At 47.9% G+C, this 20,020-nt stretch overlaps 1 protein-coding gene across 1 annotated transcript in view; it reads right to left on the bottom strand.

Annotated features, from left to right (window-relative positions):
* Positions 1–800: 800 nt before the first annotated feature.
* The window catches only part of PRR19 (proline rich 19), a 374,021-nt gene continuing 354,801 nt past the window's right edge, over positions 801–20,020 (bottom strand). The window contains exon 5 of the mRNA XM_069640960.1: positions 801–3,709. Coding sequence (XP_069497061.1) covers positions 2,420–3,709 — 1,290 coding nt within the window. The 3' untranslated portion in view covers positions 801–2,419. The remainder of the gene's footprint in view (positions 3,710–20,020) is intronic.

Below are 20,020 nucleotides of genomic sequence, written 5' to 3'. Positions count from 1 at the left end.
TACGGCGGCTGCCGAGGGACATCGACTCGAGGGACGTCGACGCGCAGCGCCCTCTAGAGAAAAAATTTTCCGAGGCCAGCAGAGCTGGAAGGATATATCTAAGATGAGCAATACGTCGGAGGACACAATCCCTTCAAAATAGCCTTTTTGCCAACCCACTGGGAAATTGGGGATGCAAAATTTCAACACATTTCAAAATTATTTTGTGCTAGGCGCAGAAGCGTTTTGGCCAATTTACAGGCCAGAATATTGTGTGTGCTCAGATTATCTGGTATGGCTCCTGACTGGCCGAAAATGTGCATGTGCAAGACAAATAAATGCAAAAACGTCTTTTCTGTCCTCATTGGCGGATCTTTCCAGAAATGCTGCTCCACCGTAGGAGAGGAATTATAGGCCAAACCAACTAATTCCGCTCTACTTGTGGGAATTTAGCCCAACCTTACTCCCAATAGGGTCCTCCAATGAGACAAGACATTGTGCTTCAGTAGAGATGGACTCTTGAATTAGACCTGCTCCGAACTTTGCTGAGGTTAGGCTTTTCATTGATGCATAAAGAAAAAGAAGCAATAGTTACAAAATAACAACATGACCCTCTTCCTTCATCACCATTGTGTTTAACTCGTCAGGAGAGCCTAGACTTCCTCCAGTTCTTAAATCCCTACAAAACTCTTCTAATTGGATGGTGGTTGAGCCAAACCCTGCTCAAGCATGAAGAGATTCTTAATTGGGAAGAAAGCAAAGGTTCGGAGAAAGATTATTGCAGTATAAAAAGACTGGCGACAGATACACAGGGGAGAAACTTGTTCACATAGCAAACTATTTCCAGGCTCTGACTTTATTAGACGCATTCTTTGGGATCATTGTGTTGCCACATTGACACATGTACAAAAGAGATTGCTTACAAAGAGTTCCACAAAAACAAAACGATGTCCCATTCGCACCTGCGTGACCTCCACTAACTCCATTACCAGTTCCAAATGTTTTCCAAATTATAAAGTTAAGAAACGAGTATACAGATTCAATGGGCTGCAATAAAATCAGAATCGACGTCATTAACGATCATTATGTATTATGACGATGGATCAGTGTCTGATTATCCTCCAAGAATGTGACTAAATAGCAGCTGCTGATAATTCCTCAGGGGTATAATGAGCTGATCAGGGCTAAGACCATAAACTTCAGAAGAATCCCTGAAGGATGTAAACACAATTCAGCTTTGGACAGATCTCTTTGATCAGAAACCAGCTTCTGATGAATGGCCAAAGGTTGTTAACAAAAAACGTTTTCAGATAATCCCATAAGGTTTTAACCTAAAACTAGCAATCCATGATCTTGCTAGACTGTGACCAAAAATCCACTTTTCTTGATCCTGCAGGACCGAGACCCTGAGTGCTGTGGCCAATAAACAACGCCTATTGATAACTCAGGACTGCAAAAAAACTGTTTCTGCTAATCCTTCAGAAATAAATCAAAAGTTGTTTATTACTCGGCATTGTAAATAAAGTTACGTCTGATGTTTTCTCAGGTTTGTAACCAAAAACTAGCTTCTAGCAGTTCCCTCAGACTAGGACCATAAACATGCTTCCGAGTATCTCTCAGGACTGTGACCAAAAAAAAAATCTAAAAGATAGCATCAGAGCTGTCAGTCAGCTTGTGACGATCCCAAAGAGCTTGGACGCGAAACTGTCCAACTCTAGGACTGATGACCTTACAGGACTGTGCCCTCAACCATACCTCCAACGTATCTCCTGCAGACAGAAGCCAGACCCTTATGAGCACTTGGCGCTGTGACAAGAAAAGCAGTGCCTACTGAATCCTCAGGTCAGTTACCACACTAGAATTCAGATACTGATAGACTGCTTCAGAGACCACATTCCAATATGCTTTTAGTTTGGTCCCAACATTTATCCCTTTGGGGGAGCGGTCACACCAAGACATTAGCACAGGTGAAATCAAAGTACAAACGGACAAACATCAGCACATTAAATTAAATGTCCAAAATTGAGTGCTTCCATCACTCGCATGGAAACATACACTTGCGTAAGAAGTTCATGCTATAAACCCATGCAAAGGCTCAGAGAGATTGCATCATCTAGCTTACGGCAAGATTTGCCTTCCTACCATATTTAAAGGGCTTTTGTTAAAGGAACCAATATTAATCTATATGCAGGTAAAGGGTTTCCCTTGAACAATGAGTCACAGATCTGGACTGGTGAAGCCAACAGTAATGTACAAAATGCAAACAATCCTAGCTCCTCAAATACAGCCCACACAAGGAATAACACACCTAAAGGGTAGGTGTGTATGAGCTCATTAGTTATTTAAACTGTTAATACTTTGCCTGTATTCAAAGTAAAATCTGCTGATGCCCAAGTCATCTCTGGGGATAGGGATACATTTTGTGTGGAAAGAAGACAGGTCAATAGAGTTTCATTCTAGGAAAGACCCAGGACTCTGGGCTCAATCGTTCCAAAAGCGGCCCAGTGAAACCAATGTATGGGTTAGGAGTAGAGGCCAGGCTCTTCTCCAACTCCTCTGAAGGTGGATAAAAGGAGATTGGGAGCGGACGGTTCTGCTCTGGTAAACCGCTGTGTCTTGTGCTGTGAAAGTAGTCCAATGCACTAAGGCATCTTTGTTCACTATGATCGCCACAAGGTGAAACACCTCTAATTGAAGAAGATCTGGGGTCCCACGACACCATGCAATGATGGGTTCTACTGTGGCATCCTACAGTTCTAGGTATTGAAGTCTGATTGCAAGCAGTGATTTCAGCTACGTGTGAGTGGACTTGGCTACTGTTCCTTAGTATTCCAGTCTTGCGCTCAACGGTGGAAACTCTACTGCAGCATTTACACTCCTTTATATTCTGACCATGGAGATACATTTCTGGTGGAAGCTGGCAACAGGGCTGTTGCTCTAGAAGGCTGTTAGGCTTCGTCTGAGGACCCTGATTAGAATACGGCTCTCTCTCTGAAATCTGGGACAGAAGAGACTTTGCTTTCTCACACATCTGAACCAAGTCGAAAGCTTTGCTTACTGACTTCTCACGTCCGCCACAGAGAATATTATTTCTATGTATATTGGTAGAACCACCAAAGGAAGTTGGATTCTGCAGTGAAAATCCTCTTCGAAGCTGTTGGTGCCCAAGAATGTTTTGTGCCTGGATTCCCAGACCTCTTCCCAGCAAATGTTCCTTAGGGATATCCGTTTCCACCTCTCTCGACTGTGCTTTAGAGCAATGTGTAATGTTTCCGCATGTGGGGTAGTTCATGGTGTTTAGACAGATAGGGGAATTGCTGCAGATGTTGAATTGTGGATTGTGTATTGCTGTTGAGTCACTGAGGCCAAAAGGAAGGCCATAGGTTTTGGGTTTGTTTCTCTCAATAGCTTGCCTGAATGCATTTGTATTCCCTTCTAAGTTTCTCTTTGTATCCCAGACTGTTCTCTGTGAGTTCAATGGGGGAAGGCATTCTTCAAAGATATGCTGCCTCCTGGACACCGGCTTTGACTCTGAAAGTGTTTTATCCTGATCCAATGTCGTGTTGTCCCTATGCATTAAGACTACGGGCCTGGGGTTATCTGTACACATTGGTATAACGCTTTGGAGTTTAGAGTTCACAGGTGAGATGATGCACTGTCTGTGTTGGCCCTGAATGTGGAGCTCTTCACACAGGTCCAGGTCCTCCTTTTGGCTCTTAGCTTTCTCTGCCTACATGAGAAAGAAATGAGATAGGTCAGGCACTTTCTTTTAAGTATTAAATTAGTGTTTAAGGAAACAAAAAGGAACAAATTAATCATTCGCTTAACTAAGAGAGATAAAGCGTAACATAAGCTAATATGAGGTAGAATGGAAAAACTGCAGCAGGGCCTGGACATATAATTAAACTTCTACCCTCTCAATATGAAAACTGTCCACAAACAGGAACACAAACCTACCAGACATTAAACCCTCATCAACAACGAACAACCCAAACCTACAAGGAAGGACCTGCACAAGTAAGCAATGAATAGACAGAAGGCAATTCCTAACCTAAAAGTGATGAAAGAAGTGCCAATAGCACAGAACAGTCTCTCAACCTACACGACAAAGTACAAACCCCTACATGACCAAATTCCCAAATCTATACAAGGCAGAGGTCAAAGCTACTAAGGATTCGCACATACAGTGCGTAGGAACCAAAGCTACAAGAGGACATTCTCAAATGTATGTGATGAATTGATGATCAAACAGGAGTAAAGAAATAAACAGCAGCAATTCCATCCTCAAAAAGCCCCAATATTACAATAGGAAATTCCTAATCCTACTGCAGGACATTCCTAAATCTACTTCTGGCACCTACTCCACTCACAATCTAGATGCAGACAATAAGAATTAATAGTTTACTTACCTCTAAGTGTATATCTCCAACATTTGGTTCTTTTATAGATTCATAAACTTTACAATAGCCCCAACTCTTGGGATGGAGTTCATAAAGTTTAGAATACAAGAGTATGTGAATCTATCTGAAGATGGATGCTCTCAGCATTTTAAATCTACTACTCTTTTGCACACACCCATTTCATAATCCCTGCCACCACAAACTCACCTACAACTAACAGGGTGCAGTCACTTGTACATACACATCCCACCGCCTTTGATAGATGGGATACAAGATAGGCACTGAGATCAGGCAGCCCACACTGCCTAAATTATACAGGTCCACAATTCCCTTTAATGTGATGACTCCCCGTGATGGTCTACAGTAACTGTAGAACTGAAACAATTTGGGGGTTACCTATGAGCATGAGGTTGGGAGCTCGTATCCAGAATGCCATCTCTGATGAAAAAATAGATCATGTAGGCCCTCTCTCTCTAGAACACCTAGTAAATGGCCTAACGGCATACCTACAACGTCTAGTATTGCAGTTGATTAAACCCACTCTGAAAACAGCTATTTAAACTGCACAAGCTTATTTAGAAGCTAGTGTACAAATAAGAGCCATGCAGAGAGGAGAGGAAGCCTGTAAAGAAAAAGGAAACCATAGAACAATCCCATTTAGAGATAATAAGCCCACCCTTGACCGAGGATTCCAACCCCTTATTTAAAAAAAACTTGAAAATAGAAAAAAAAAGAAGATAAGAAAACCTTCTGGTCCTCTGAAGGAAAACCACGACAAAAGAAAAGGATTCCTTCCAGCGAGTCCCATGTGGTTTTCGTGCAGAGCAAGGGGTCAGATGGCCAACATTTGCCCAAGAAATCAACTGAAGGAGGAACCAATTGAGATAGGTTGGTTAAATATGGAAGAATGGGAGGTAGAAGATAATTACGAGGAAATAGAATCTGAACGTGTCAATATTTACTTTTGTAGCACGGAAGCCATCAAAGTCCATGAACCAGCTTGGATCAATGGCAACAATATGTCTGCATTGATAAACTCAGGTAGTCAACAAACTGCTGTCCAAGCTGATTTATTAAGAGCAGATGAAGTCAGATATGTAACACTTATACAAATTATCGGTGTACATGGTGATCCGGAGGTATATCCTCGTACCCCCATAACCTTAAACATCCGGGGAAGAACAGCTGCTATCACCTCAGGCATAGTACCCGGCTAACCTGAGGAAACTATTGTAGGAAAGGACTTTCTTGGGTATTGCCAGTTGTTAACCGAAGTCCTTCAGGGCATTAATAAGTACTCCCCTTTTGTTACTTGGGAAGACCACTAGAGAGGTCACAAGATATATCCCACCATGATCAAAACTGATGGGGGATCTTTTGAGTTTAGGGGGAAAGGCAGGTGATGAACCAATGTTCACCAGAGCCAAAACCTATATGAGATCCTTTGGCTTTAGGGGAAGGATATGTGACAAATCCCTCAATGTCGTCACTTCTCGCCAGGAGGGGGACCCTTTCCATGGGGTCAAGCAGGTGAGGCTGCTACCCGATATTCCCCCTAGGGGTGGTACTCGTTGGGATGGTCCCATCATTGGTGATCCCTCTATGGGAGAAGCAAGGACTGTCAAGGAAGAACGCGGTATCCACACCATCATGATTCCAGACATGTTTCACCGAACCGTTCAAATAGGGCACAGACCCCATCCTCTCTGTCTCCTCTTAAGTCTACTAATAAAATCTGGTCCACATCCACCGCACTTTGTTTTCCCTCTCCCACTTATCCTCCGGCACTTGCCCTCCATGGCTCCCTGCTGCACTTGCTCAGCCCACTCAGCCCCCCACTACTGCACTTAACCACCTCCTCCCCATTCCAGCTGTTCCCCCTACTTCCACCCCGCACTTCTTTGTCTCTGTACTTGCACAGTAAGAATGTCACAAGGCCGAGTACGAACGTTGCTGTTTGTTTTATTTTCCTATGTAACCCTACCCGCTTTCTTTGCCTTGTGGCGCCTGGAAACACTTGTGTATAGGCATCATACAAATGTCCAATAAATAAATAAATGTCCTTATACAAATAAGGATATTAGTCAAAGACTAATGGTAAACCAAGCTTCTTGTTTGAGATAGCAACTGCACCATATACGGAGCGAGCAGATGATAAGCAGGAAAATACAGCAGGAAAAGTGTCCACGCAGTCGGCACACAGAACTTTCTGAAGAGGCCTCCCTTAGAGCACAGGTTATATAGCATATCATAAGCAATCACTAATATATAATAGCATTTTCACAATGGGGGTGTTACTTGGCATGATATTTGCAGACATTTGGCAATAACTGTCAGCATCTTACTTGTGACCTTTTGACGATGCCACGCGGATACATTGTGTTATATGGATAAGCGGTATTCGCAGAAATCCTACTCTTATCTACTATCTATGGTGCTGATGCTATACTTAGAGAGCAAGCCTTGTTACAGGATCTTGCCATAGAATGGTGCCGTTGTCTCTGGCCTAACTGCGCAGGAGTTTTGCTTTCTCAATCACAACTGCATGGTCATGTAACACAAGGTCCTCACCATCGGAGGTCGCTTTTATAAGCGTGGCACACTTGTTGACTGCAAAGTTGCCAAATCTGTGGTGTGGTTCGAGGGGTCCGCAGAGAATCTCCAGCGCAGTCCACGGCTTTGAACCTATTTCCACCCGGCTGATCGGTAAATACAATCTTCTGCTTATGTTGTGATGCTTTGTTTTTCCCGGCACTGCACTATATTTGGACTAAATGTTGATTTGCCATGTCATGTATTCACTGTCTCTCTCCCTACACCTCCTGATAGGTTATGCATTAGTCTGTTAAAGTAGATAGCTACGCCGCAGATTTTTTGTCTGTCTGTTGCATTCACCGTATTTATTTTGTCGGTCTTGCTTCTGCATAGGCACTGTTTGCAGGCTCCAGTGTAGAGAGGTATACTCCGATTGCTCCTAATGGAGTGCCAATTGGATTAGTGCCACAGGCTATCCTGTGCGCCGTTAAGTTGATGCCACCGCTCAGAGACCACTGAGGTAACAAGTCTGTGTTGAGCGATCTTGGCAGAAAAGAAAAAAAAAAGTTTGATTTCCAATATTGTATTAGAGCAGGTCCCTTCATTTATAGAATCACTGACATGCTTCCACAGCCCATGACTGCCTGTACCAGAGCAGCTCCCTGCAGGCGTGGAAAAGCACTGGCAGGCTGCCTGCCACAGCCCACATCGAAGTCAATGTTTTCGCCAAACATAAAACAAAGATAAAGACAGGCTCTGAACTACAAAATGCAGTCCTTGTGTAGTTCTCTGGCTCACGCTTTTTCCTCAATGAAGGTCTACAATCTTTAAAGGGCCTTTCTTGCAAACAACTTGTCTTTCGTGTACATGTAATTTTTTTTTAAAAAAATATATTTTTATTTTATATATAAACCAAACAACAATACAACAGAACATAAATAAACACATTTAACAACAAAAGCACTGCAATCCCCATCCCTCCCCCCTATGAGCCTGTATGGTGTCCGCCATCGGTATCCGCTGTGAATGGAGGGGCGTCATCGCTCTCAGATTCAATTGGAGCCGACCCCGTTCCAAACAGTTCGGCTATCATCGATTTCCATGCCGCGAGGGAGCACATTTCCTCCTCCTCCCCTGCAATACTGGTATCCCGCCACACCGCCGTCTCGGCCTCTGCCCATTTTTGGAGATCCCTCCACCAGACCTCCACTCGTGGCTTATGACACTCCTTCCATCCCATTGCAATCCTACGTTTAGCAAGCACATAAGCCAGATCTTTCAATTTCTCAACATGTCTGAGTTTACGCGCTCTGGGATATCCCCCCAGTAAGCAGGCCCAGGCTGAATCCACTTTGAGCGTGATACCCTTCCCTGCCAGTTTCTGCGCCACTTCATCCCAGTAGCCTGCAATTACTGGGCACGCCCAGAACATGTGTATCATGTCTGCATTCTCCTCGTCACACTTGGGGCACGCCTGGCGTCCAACGTCCCGAAATTTGGATATTCTTAAGGGGGTCATGTATGCCCTGTGCGTTATATAAAGCTGTATTTGCTTAAACCTGGCATTCCTCGATACTTTTTTATGATACCCCAAGGCGCGCTCCCACAACCCATCTGCCATCGGGGCCCCCATCTCCGTTTCCCATTCCAGTCTCAAGTGCACTAAATCACTCCCAACCTTTGTCATCAACATCTCATACAACCTAGAGACCTCATGCCCGCCCTCCGATGTGTCATATAGTATCTCCACCGTGGCGTCCGGTTCATCGGCCAAGGCGGTTTCAGGCCACCTACTCAGGATCTCCTGCACTATCCTGTGATATGTCACATATTGACCCCTGTGCAATCCCGACCCTGCCTCTAGTTCTTCGAACTCCATGATGGTCCCGTCCTGCCAAATATCTCCCATGGTGACCAACCCCACTGACTCCCAGTATGTCCGGATGATTGCTCTGAGCTGCCCGTCTCCCTTCGCCAGTGCGACCAATGGTAACTGCGGCACACACGGCAAAGGGCTACCCATCATCCGGCAGGCCCGTCTCCACATGTTCCGTCCCAAAGCTAGCATTCTAGGCCGCTCCCTCATGCATGCATTAGTCACCCAGATCACCTCTCGCAGATAAAAAGGGGAACAATCCCTCCCAAACAGCCTGTGTTCAGGGGTCTCGTCGTCAGAGAGCCATCTGGACACATATTGCAGCTGCGCTGCCACATAATATGCCTCAAAGTTCGGCAGTTTAACTCCGCCCTTCTCGTAGAAGTTCTGCAGCTTCCAGAGTGCGACTCTGTTACGCGTGCCGTGCCACAGGAATTCCCTGCAAACACTATGTAGCCTCACAAAAAACTTCTTAGGAATCATGTAAGGGATGTTGTTAAAATAATGCAAAAGCCTGGGTAGTACCACCATTTTAAGCATGGCTCCCCGGCCCATCATCGCTAATGGCAATCTTTCCCAGAACCTCATGCATTTCTCGATCTTCCCCACAGCGAGTTCAGTGTTGTGCTTGTGTTCTTCCTCAGTCGTGTGATACACGTCAATTCCCAAGTATCGGAAGGAGCTCGTCGCCCACGGGATCTGCAACACTGGCAACCTCTCCACCGGAGTCCCCACATAGCCTCCCAGCGGAAATAGAGTGGATTTCTGGGGGTTTACTGCTATACTGGACAACCAGGCATACCTCCCCATCACCTCTAAGACATACTGCAAATTTTCTTCTGGATATCTTAGGTATAGCAGCATATCATCTGCATACAGGGATATAAGGTGACACTCTCCTCCTACATCGATGCCGACCGGGTCATATTGCTGCCGGAGGTAAATTGCCAAGGGTTCTAGGGCCAGGATGTACAACATTGGGGACCAGGGACATCCCTGCCTAGTGCCTCTGCCCAACTGCCATCTCTCTGACACCACTGCATCCGTGCGGACCCTGGCCAGTGGTGCACTGTATAGCATCTCGGCCCACCTAACGTAACCTGGTCCCATCCCATACCATCTCAGAGCCGCCAGCAGCCAAGGCCACCGAACAGAGTCGAACGCTTTAACCGCGTCCAATGCCACTATCGCCATTTTGCCGTCATCACTACATCCCCATTCGACCACCCTGTGGAGGCGTCTGTGGTTGTGAGTAATGTTCCTGTTTGGGACATAGCCCGTCTGGTCAGGGTGGATCAACTTGCTGATCACTCTACGCATTCTAGTAGCCAGGACAGCTGTCAGGATCTTGCTGTCCTGGTTCAGCATCGACAGGGGCCTGTAGGAGCCACAACCGTGTCCCGGTTTATTTGGCTTGGGGAGCGGTATTATAATCGCCTCCCTGAGTGACTCCGGCAGCCATCCCACCTCGTACGCTTCGTTGAGCATTTCCAGCATGGGCGGGAGCACTTCCTCCGCATATACTTTATAAAATTCACTGGGGAACCCATCCGCCCCTGGGGCCTTGCTAGTGGGTAACTGCCTCACAATCTCCTTCAACTCTTCCAGGGTGATCGGAGCATCCAGCTCCTCTCGCTCCTCGTCACTGACCCTGGGCAAGCCTACGTCTTCCAGCACTTCGTCTATCTCCTCCTGGCTGCCCCCCTCACAATCTTCGTATAAGACCTTATAGTATTCCACGAATGCCCCGTTTACACCTTCTTGGGTGTCCACCTCCTCACCCTTTTCATTGATTACCAATCTGATCGGGGATCATGGGGTCTCGCTCTTGTAGAGCCAAGCTAGGAGTCGGCCCGTTTTGTCTCCCCCCCGCATGCAGTCTCTCAATATACTTTCTATAGTTCAGATTACAGAGCCTGTCCCAATGTTCCGCACACTTCTGTTGCAATTTGGAGACCGCCTCCGCATCTATCCCACCACCTTCCAGCTCCTCCTCCAGCTCAGTCTCAGCTCTATGCAGATCCGCCAGGACTCCCCCCATCAATCCCTTAGACTTCGCAATGGCGATCCCCCGCATTACGACCTTAAAGGCCTCCCATAAGGTGCCAGCCGACTTAACGCTACCTGTGTTCACCTCAAAATAAGCAGTTATCTCCTCCCTCATATCCTCTCTGAAGGCAGGGTCCTTGAGCGCCTCCGCCCTGAGGCGCCATGTTGGTATACGCGCTCGTGGGGAATACAGCTGCCATCGCATGACCAGGGGCGAGTGGTCAGAGAGGACTCTCGCCCTGTAGTCTATATGGTCGCACTCCGCGACTATGTCCGGCGTGGTGAAAAAGTAATCAAGCCTCGTGTGCAGTAGATGCGGGGCCGAATAATGTGAGTATTGCCTCCTGCCCGGGTGTTTCGCTCTCCACACATCTACCAGGCCAAAATCCGCCAGCAGCGTCTGCAATACCTTGGCCGCCGAACCGGGCTTAGCCATCTTGTCATCCGACCTATCCTCCCTGGGATTCAACACACAATTAAAGTCGCCACCCCATATCACCGTACCCCCCCATCCGGACACTGAGCTTAGTGCACAGCGTCCTAAAATATGTCGCCGTGTCCTGGTTAGGCGCATATGTGTTTACAATGCACACTACTTTGTTCTCTACCAGCCCCCTCACCATAACCAACCTCCCATCCGCCTCCACAACCTCCTCAATTAGCTTAAATGGGACATGTGGCGCCACCCACACCAGCACTCCTCTGGCATAGGCGGAGTACGTTGATCCTACCACTGTCCCCTTCCACTTCCTCCCTACCAGCTCCAGTTTCTCTCGCTTTAGATGTGTCTCCTGTAGCAGGGCTACATCTATCTTCTGCCTCTTAAGATACAACATGACTATTTCGCTTCAGATAACTGTTAAGCCCTCTAACGTTCCACGTTAATATCCTGAGGTCTCCCATGGCCTATCAGTGGTTTCCTCCCCCCATCCGAGGCAATCCCTCCCCACTTTGCGGACACCCAATCCCGATTTCACTCCCAGGCTCATACAAAAACTAAAACACCCCAAACCCCTAACCCAAACAACTGCCCAGCTCCATCCCTGGATCTCAGGCATCCCTGTGTTCGGTCCTCTCTGGGAAACCCAAATAGAGAACCCGACAGGGTGTCACCCCACTAACAGTGACTAAACTAAACACAAAAAAGGGGTGTAAAGAGCGGCCTCTGGAGGCTCCTCTCCCTCGCAACCATGTCCGTGCTCACGGACCATGTTTCATAACCACTGACGCGCACATGTTCTCAAGTCTATATATATTCAAGTCCCAATGTTCTAACCCGACCGGGCCTACAGCGTTACTTATCTCGTCTTTTTTTCGCCAGCCGTCTGAACATCTGGCTCCTGAGGGCAGTTTTGCGCATCCAGCCACTCCATGGCATCCTCTGGAGTGTCAAAGAACAGCAGCTTGCTCTGAAAGAAAACCTTCAGTTTGGCCGGATAGAGCAGCATGTATTTAAACCCCGCTTCCCGCAATCTCCTCTTCACCGATCCAAAGTTCATACGACTGCGCTGTACCTGCAGGGTATAATCGGGATAGGCAGTTATGTTCGCCGCTCCTCGTTGTATTGTGCCTCCCTTGCGGAAGTGTTCAAGAATCCTTTCCCGGTCCCGGTAATTAAGGATCTTGGCAATCACCGGCCTGGGCGGGTTTCCCGGCGGTGGCTTCCTAGTTAAGGCCCTGTGTGCTCTCTCCACCGCAAAACCCTGCGACAGGGTGCCTCCTGTGATCCCCTGCAGTAGCATGTTCTCGATAAATTCCATTGGATTATGGCCCTCAGTTCCCTCCGGCAGGCCCACGATACGGATGTTGTTCCTCCGGGCGCGTCCTTCTGCCTCCTCCGCCCTACTCTCCAAATTGCCCACACGTTGCACCAGGGCATGGAGTTCACGCTTATGCACAGCGCAGTCCGCCGCGGTAGGGCCCATTTCTTTTTCCAAAGTCTCTGTGCGCTCTGCCAGAGTACGCACGTCCTGCCTTAGGAGGTTCACGTCCTCCTGCACCGCCCCAACCTGGAGTTCCATTGCGGTCTTCAGTTCCGCCACAGCGAGCTGGAGCTTAGTCTCCCAGGTCGCTTTCAGGTCCGCGATCGCAGCGAGGACCTCCTGGTTCGCACCCCCGGCGGCCATTTCCTAGGCCTGAGTTTTATCTTTGCTTCTGGCTCCGTCTGGGCCGGGAGGCGTCTTAGCGTATTCGTCGAGCGTGGGCTATTTGTTCTTCGCTCTCAGGAGCTTATTAGACATGTCTCCCGTCCTTCTATCCCCGCTCGGATCTGGGGCAGGGTGTCACAGTGCGCTCTTCGGGTGTTCCCTCGCTATCGCCACATCTCCGACACAAAGTTCCTTTGTCCTCCGGCTCCCCCGGCCATCTTGTCTACTACCTAGCTAGGCCAGGTCGCGTCTCACCCTTTGAAGCGCACTTTAGGCCATGAAGAGTAAGGGGCACAGTTTCAGGTCACACCGCACGCTCCCCTGCTATCCGCACGTCCGGTTACAAAGTACCTTCGGCCAGGCCCTGCTCCCTTCCCAGGTCCACGCCGTCGGCCTCGCGGGACCGGGTGTCCTTAATGACCACGATGCACCCGAGTCATGCTCCTTCACTACCACCACGCTCCAGTGCGATCGTCAGGCGCCCAGATCAATCACTCCTTTGTCCCTGCGTTAAGCGGCGGCAGCCATTTTCTCGTTCATCGCACTCTCGCCTCCAAGTCTTCTCTTAGCTTCTTGTTGCGCTTTCACGGTGCAGGCCCGTATCGAAATATGTCCACACGTGCACCTGAGATTCATGTACGCAGCCATATCAGTCTCAGCCAAATTACATCGGTCCTTGCACGGTTTTCAGTCGGATAATGTACGGATCTTCGGGAGCCCCCGCACAGACACGTCCTTTCACATGGCTTCCTAGCCACGCCCCTCGTGTACATGTAATTACTGCTCGTTTGTCATGTTCTGATTAAAACTGCTTCGGTTTCTACTACATTAAATTTTGTATCACATGTTTGCATTGGATGTTTTGATTCTGATTTGTCAGGTAAGGTTTAACAGTTTAGGTTACGGTTTGTTTTGTTTCTCACAGTGGTTGAAGGGGAGTTTTGATCCTCATTTTCTTGTGATTCAGGCCTAAGGCCCCTGTGTGATGGCAAGGTCTGTTCTGGTTTGCAAACTTTTGGGACATGCTGCTGTCTCCAGATTGAGTGAGTTTCAGAGTCACTGTGCCCGTGGTTAATGTGTGCTGCCACATAGACACAAAGTGTGACCTGGGGGCAGGGGGTTTAGCAACTGGAAGTCCAGGTGTGTTGTTGCGTGGCCCCCAGGATCGGACGCATGTTGGGATGCATTTGCCCCTTGTTATTAGGAGCTCTTTCTCAGCGGGACGTCGCTGTAAGATTGTTGTGCATTCCTGGGGCTGTCGTTTCTATGGTTGCAGCTGATGCGGTTGCATTGTATATGTCCTCCGCCGCCGAGTTATTTTGACTTGCTCCATGCTAAGGCTTGCATTTGCCACTCATTCAGAAGGGCTTTGTGGTACACCCATTACCACACATATCCTTCGCCTACTCCAGTTGTCTTTACATTTCTGCCTGCAGGCCAGCCATGTTTTGGGGATTTCCATATTCTCTTGGGGTTACTGATCATTGTGATTTTGGTTCATGAATTGATTTTGAGATGCATTTTTTGATTTATTGTGGGCATTGTCAAGATTATTTTGCTACCATTCACCAGCGCCCTGTCCATGCTAGAGACAATTTAGTGCACAGAAATACCTAAATGCTTTACTACCATGCTCGGGGAAGGCCTTGATTGTCAAAAACAAAACAAACATTTTAATCATAACTAACTTTTCGTTATTGGCATCCCTTTCATTTCTTTATCTACTCCAACACTCAGAGCCTTGAGGTCTATATCTTTGTTCTAGTTTCTGCTAAAGAGGGCGATGCTGATGGAACTTGTCTATTTGGGAGTTAAGTGCCAAATGTTAGTGCTGAGCGACACCTGACGCGGTTCTTCTTGTACATCTTGTTTCTAATTTGATCTTTATATTTATATTCTGCAACCTCCATAAATCTTTGCTGGCTCCCGTCTCCCCTTATGTACTACCTCTCTGGTTTGTCTTTACGCTGTCACCACAGTAAATACCAATTGCCGGGAGGTCGTTTGCTCCACCCCTCTTGACCTGCACTAGCCGCAAGCCCATCTCCCTTTGTGTCTCCCTGCTCTTTTAAATTCCTAGACCTAGCCATGGGCTCCGGGCTATCCATAACAACACTTATACCTGCCATAGGGACCAACGCCTTCATGTTTTCAACGTAGGGGCATTCACCTGCAAATATTTGAAAGAGTGGAATTTTTACACTCGGTTTCAAAAGGAGTTTCAGTGGCCACTTGAGGGCTCATTTCATGTGGGTCACAGTGTTGTCTTGAGCGAGGCTTTGGAACATAGAAAGTCTAAGGTGTCTGATGCTCATTGGTCAGCTTATTTCGCCTGGTACAAAGGGTCTACAGTCAGATTGCGTGACAGTCAGACTAGATCCCTGAGGAACTCTCAAGCTAAGCCAGGGAAGGAATTAGGGCAATATAAGCATCCATCCAAGGCCGTCCAGCCAAACAGTAAACACGCTCACAGAACAAGCCTCTACCAAAGTGAATCTGCCGACACTGTTAAAGGCTCCCCTTCAGAAGCACCTAAAGCACCATCTGTTGACCGGTTAGACGAACTGCCACCTTTCTCGCCTCTCCTGCATGCACGCACAGCACCTACTCCGCACCATAGGGACCCACCAACATCCACGCCACAGTGTGCTGCCATGCCGCCACAGCCACCCCCCAGAGACCTCCTCTGGCTCACACACTACCCGCTGCGCCCCAATCACCACAACACTTTTTACATTCTATCGCCAGAGTCAAACCTCTGGCTGCCTCCACCTCTATTGCTCCCGCCCAACATAGCCGCAGTCACAGCCTGGAACACAGGTGGACCACTGACTATTTACAAAAATCTCACTGTAGCAGACCCAGCCTCACCAATGTAACAGGCAATACAATAACTAACTAGACAAGAACTCCAATTGTCACATTCCTCCACGTCTACACCCACGGGCAATGCACGCTACGGATTACTCAACATCCTCCACTGCTGCCACCATCATTATGCCTATGCACACCTACCCTCAGGCCAATAGTTATGATGAAACTATGAGAATCCACACCCCACGGAGCTCCACAGACTTATACCATATGGCAAAACAATTTGCCACGTTGCCCGACAACCCCCCTTCTTTCATTGAAAACTTGAACACAGTGATTGCCTGTTATGATCCCACCATTGAGGACAACTCCTACAGGCTGTGCTCAAAGATACTCTGTACAAACAAATTATGAAAAAACTGCTATGGCCCGACACACTGGCAGAGGGTGAGGCTTTTACTGCTAATATTACAGCACTTACCGCCCTCATCAAAGAGAAATACCCAGTCAAATCTTCCCCGTCAAAGATCGTCACTTGCAAGCAAAACCGGTCTGAATCTCCCTCTGACTACCTATCTAGATTGACTGTTTCACTAAATACTCCGGTATTGCAAATGCTGGGGAACAAGCTGCATTAGTTTCTCATTTTGTGAAAAGTCCCCTTAATATTAAAAATGTTCAAAATGGGTGGCAAACTGAATCTGTTGAAAAAGCATTGCAAGCAGCTCAACATTTCTTTGACCAACTCACAAGATGGTGCTACCCGCCCCATGGCGTTGCAGATACAGCATGCTCAACAAAAGACTGCCTCTGGGGGCCGGGGACACCCGGGTACCCCACGCTAAGCATACGCCCAACTAGCTCCTCCCGCTTTTCACCAGGGCCACCACCCATAACACACTTTTGCACATCCATTTTTACCTGCCCAGGAACCCCAGCCGGGCCAATCTTTCTGCTGATACTGTAATCAGAGAGGCCAACTCATTCAGCAATGTTCTACCAAACCTGCCAGACCACGGCAATATGGTCCCACTACTCCACGCAATGATTTCAATCCTCCCAACAGTTCTAATTGCTACGCTACACCCCACCCCCACTGCCTCCTTCTCCTAACAGGGGGCTACCAGGCTAAATTTCCAAATGTTGACGTTTCAAAGGAAATTGTCAATGCTGCTGGGATATCTGGCACCACTATTCTACACCTAGTATCAAATGAATTCTCCATTTCTATTGGTCCCATCAATGATCATGGCTTTCTTTTGAGCCTTTGCTCACCTGCAAATCTGTTGGGTATTTGTCTGCTATGCAAAATGCATTGTACCATTTATTGTTCTTCTGATGTTCCGATGGTATTTATCTAGAGTTTCCACAATCTAGGCATGCTGAATGTTTGTTTCTCTTCCAACAACCCACTTAACCAGAGCCTCCTATAGAGCCTCCTTCACTCCTCAAACCTGCACAAGCTACACAGGTACAACACCTTATTGTCTCAGTGCCAGTGGCCCTCTGGGCAGCACATGCCAATGCGGTAGGACACATTCTCTCTGCTAAACCTGTTTGCATCACTCTAAATCAGAAGTCCCTCTCCCAAGTGTGCCCCGGTACATAATATCCCCTGAAGCAGAGGAAGGTATCAAAACTGTCATCTTTTCCCTCATTGATTGGGCATCCTCTACTACACCACTAGCCATTGCAATAGTCTGGGGCTCCCAATTGAGAAAAAGAGCACAGGCAAATTCAGTTTTGCTCAAGATTTGTGTGCCCTTAATAAGGCGGTAATACCCTCACATCCGGTGGTCCCCGACCCCCTGACCAATCTCTCATGTATCCCGCCCCATGCCCAATTTTTCACTTGCATTGACCTTGCCTATACCTATGCCTTCTTCTCTGTCCCCATCCCCCATGACTCTCAGTATCTCTTTGCATTCACTTACAAGGGACGTCAGCTCACCTACAGGTCCCTTCCAATGGGTTTTATTGATTCCCCGATTCTGCAGGAAGACCTCCAGGATGTCACCTTCCCGGGGGCTCCACTACGGTCCAAAACATGGATGACCTACTGTTAGCATCGCCTTCCTTTTAGGTCTCCCTCACCCACTCCAAAGTGCTACTTACTTCCCTAGCAGCAAAGGGTCACAAAGTGAACAAAGCAAAATTGCAGTTCTGCCTACCTACAGTCTGCTTCCTAGGATACATTACCCACGGCGCTCGGCACCTTGCCCCCTTTCTCGAGTTTCCTGCATCTTAAACTTCCAATGCCTGCCACTAAAAAGGCAGCTGCGCTCCTTTTTAGGAATGACCAATTATTGTCACCCCTGTTCCTTGATTATGCCTCTACTGTAGCACCTTTGTAGAAGATGCTACATGGCTCCAGCCTGACAAACTGACATCCCCGACAGCCGCACTCGATGGGCCCATCGCCGATGGCGTTGACACCTTGCTTGACACCTTACCAGATTTCATTGGTTTCGTCGGGGACGAAGACCGCGACCTGGAACGTCTCTGGCGATCACCCAAAGCCTTGTCCGAAAGGGACCTCGGCTGTTCCTGATTTTTATCGCGCCGACCGCCCGGGCTCTAAGGCGTGCGAGCATTGGACCGAGACTGATCCTTGCTGGCTTCAACTGAAGGCGCAGAGCGGGCAGTGCCTTGAGATTGAAAAGAACAAGTTACTTTCTTACCTGGTAACGTTCTTTCGATGGGATGGTCCGACGACGTATTCCATATCTATGACAGGTATTCACCACAGCTGTGCTGCTTCGGAAACTTTTTTCGCCGTCTGCGTCCTGCGTCGATGACGTTGATGCGCCGTCGTCGGGGACCTCCTCCGACGTCATCCAATGTGATAAGTAGGACGCACGACGCCCGTAGCCTCAGTTGTAGTTTTTTCCCCCAGAACATGTGACATTAGTCTACTGCCAGTCAGACACAAAGCCTTGCGGAACGTAAGCTGCAATCGCAAAAGAAATTCTGCAGCGGGGAAGGTAGGGAGGGAGCGATATGGAATACGTCTTCGGACCATCCCATCGAAAGAACGTTACCAGGTAAGAAAGTAACTTGTTCTTCGAGGGGATTGGGTCCTCCGACGTATTCCATATCTATGACAGACTCCCAAAGCAGTACCAGAGCAAGGAGGAGGGAAAGAATTTAGAATCAAAATTTAGAATTGCCAATCAAATAGCAGAGCAAAGGACCGCCTTGCCAAAATCCAGATGCTGTCCTCGGATGGAATCGAGGGAATAGTGACGTACAAATGTATGTACTGAAGCCCAGGTGGCTGCATCACAGATGTTGCGAATAGGAACACCCCTCTGCAGGGCAGTAGATGCAGCCATACCCCTGGCAGAATGGGCCCGCAAGCCAGCCGGTGGGTCCTTACCCGCCAAGCGGTAACACTCCGAGATGGCCAAAATAATCCAGCGAGACAAAGTCTGTTTCGTCACAGCTTGTCCCAAACGCTTTCCAGCGTAACCAATAAAGAGTTGATTGTCCACTCTGACCCGGGACATGCGTGAAACATAAAAGCTTAAAGCTCTCCTAGGATCAAGCTTATGGAGCCTCTCCTCTTCCTTACCAGGATGCGGAGGAGGATAGAAAGCCGGAAGAACAACCTTCTGGGCCAAATGAAATTCCGTAACTACCTTCGGAAGAAAAGAAGGACGGACTCCAAGGACAACCCTGTCCTTATGGAAAACAGTGAAGGGAGGCTTAACTGAAAGTGCCTGTAACTCACTCACTCTGCGAACGGAAGTGACCGCAACTAAAAATACAGTTTTAAGAGTCAGTCTCAAAGGACAAGAGTGCAAAGGCTCAAAGGGAGCACCCGTTAGAAACCTGAGAACAAGGTTTAAATCCCAACCGGGCACCAGGAAAGGTGACGGAGGGAACACATTAGTGAGCCCTTTCAGAAACTGTGAAATTAAAGGGATTTTAAAGTAGGAACACTCTTCAGACGAGCGCTTAAAGATGGACAGCGCCGCCAGGTAACCTTTAATGGTACCCACTTGCAAGCCCCTGTGGGCCAAAGAAAGTAAAAAGGACAGAACCATGGGGATGTCACATGCAAAAGGATCCACATTCTGAACTTTGCACCAGTCGCAGAACTTACGCCAATGGCACAGAGACTTTGTTGCTGGCCGTCGGGCCGAGAGCAACACCTCCATCACGTCTTCAGGGAGGTCCCAATCCTTATACCTCAACCTTTCAGAAGCCAAGCGTGA

This window comes from Ambystoma mexicanum, chromosome 1q, assembly GCF_040938575.1.
Source record: "Ambystoma mexicanum isolate Mex_15411 chromosome 1q, UKY_AmexF1_1, whole genome shotgun sequence".
Lineage (NCBI taxonomy): Eukaryota > Metazoa > Chordata > Amphibia > Caudata > Ambystomatidae > Ambystoma > Ambystoma mexicanum.
Note: the sequence above shows the minus strand (reverse complement) of the source record. Positions and strands in the feature narration are given on the sequence as shown.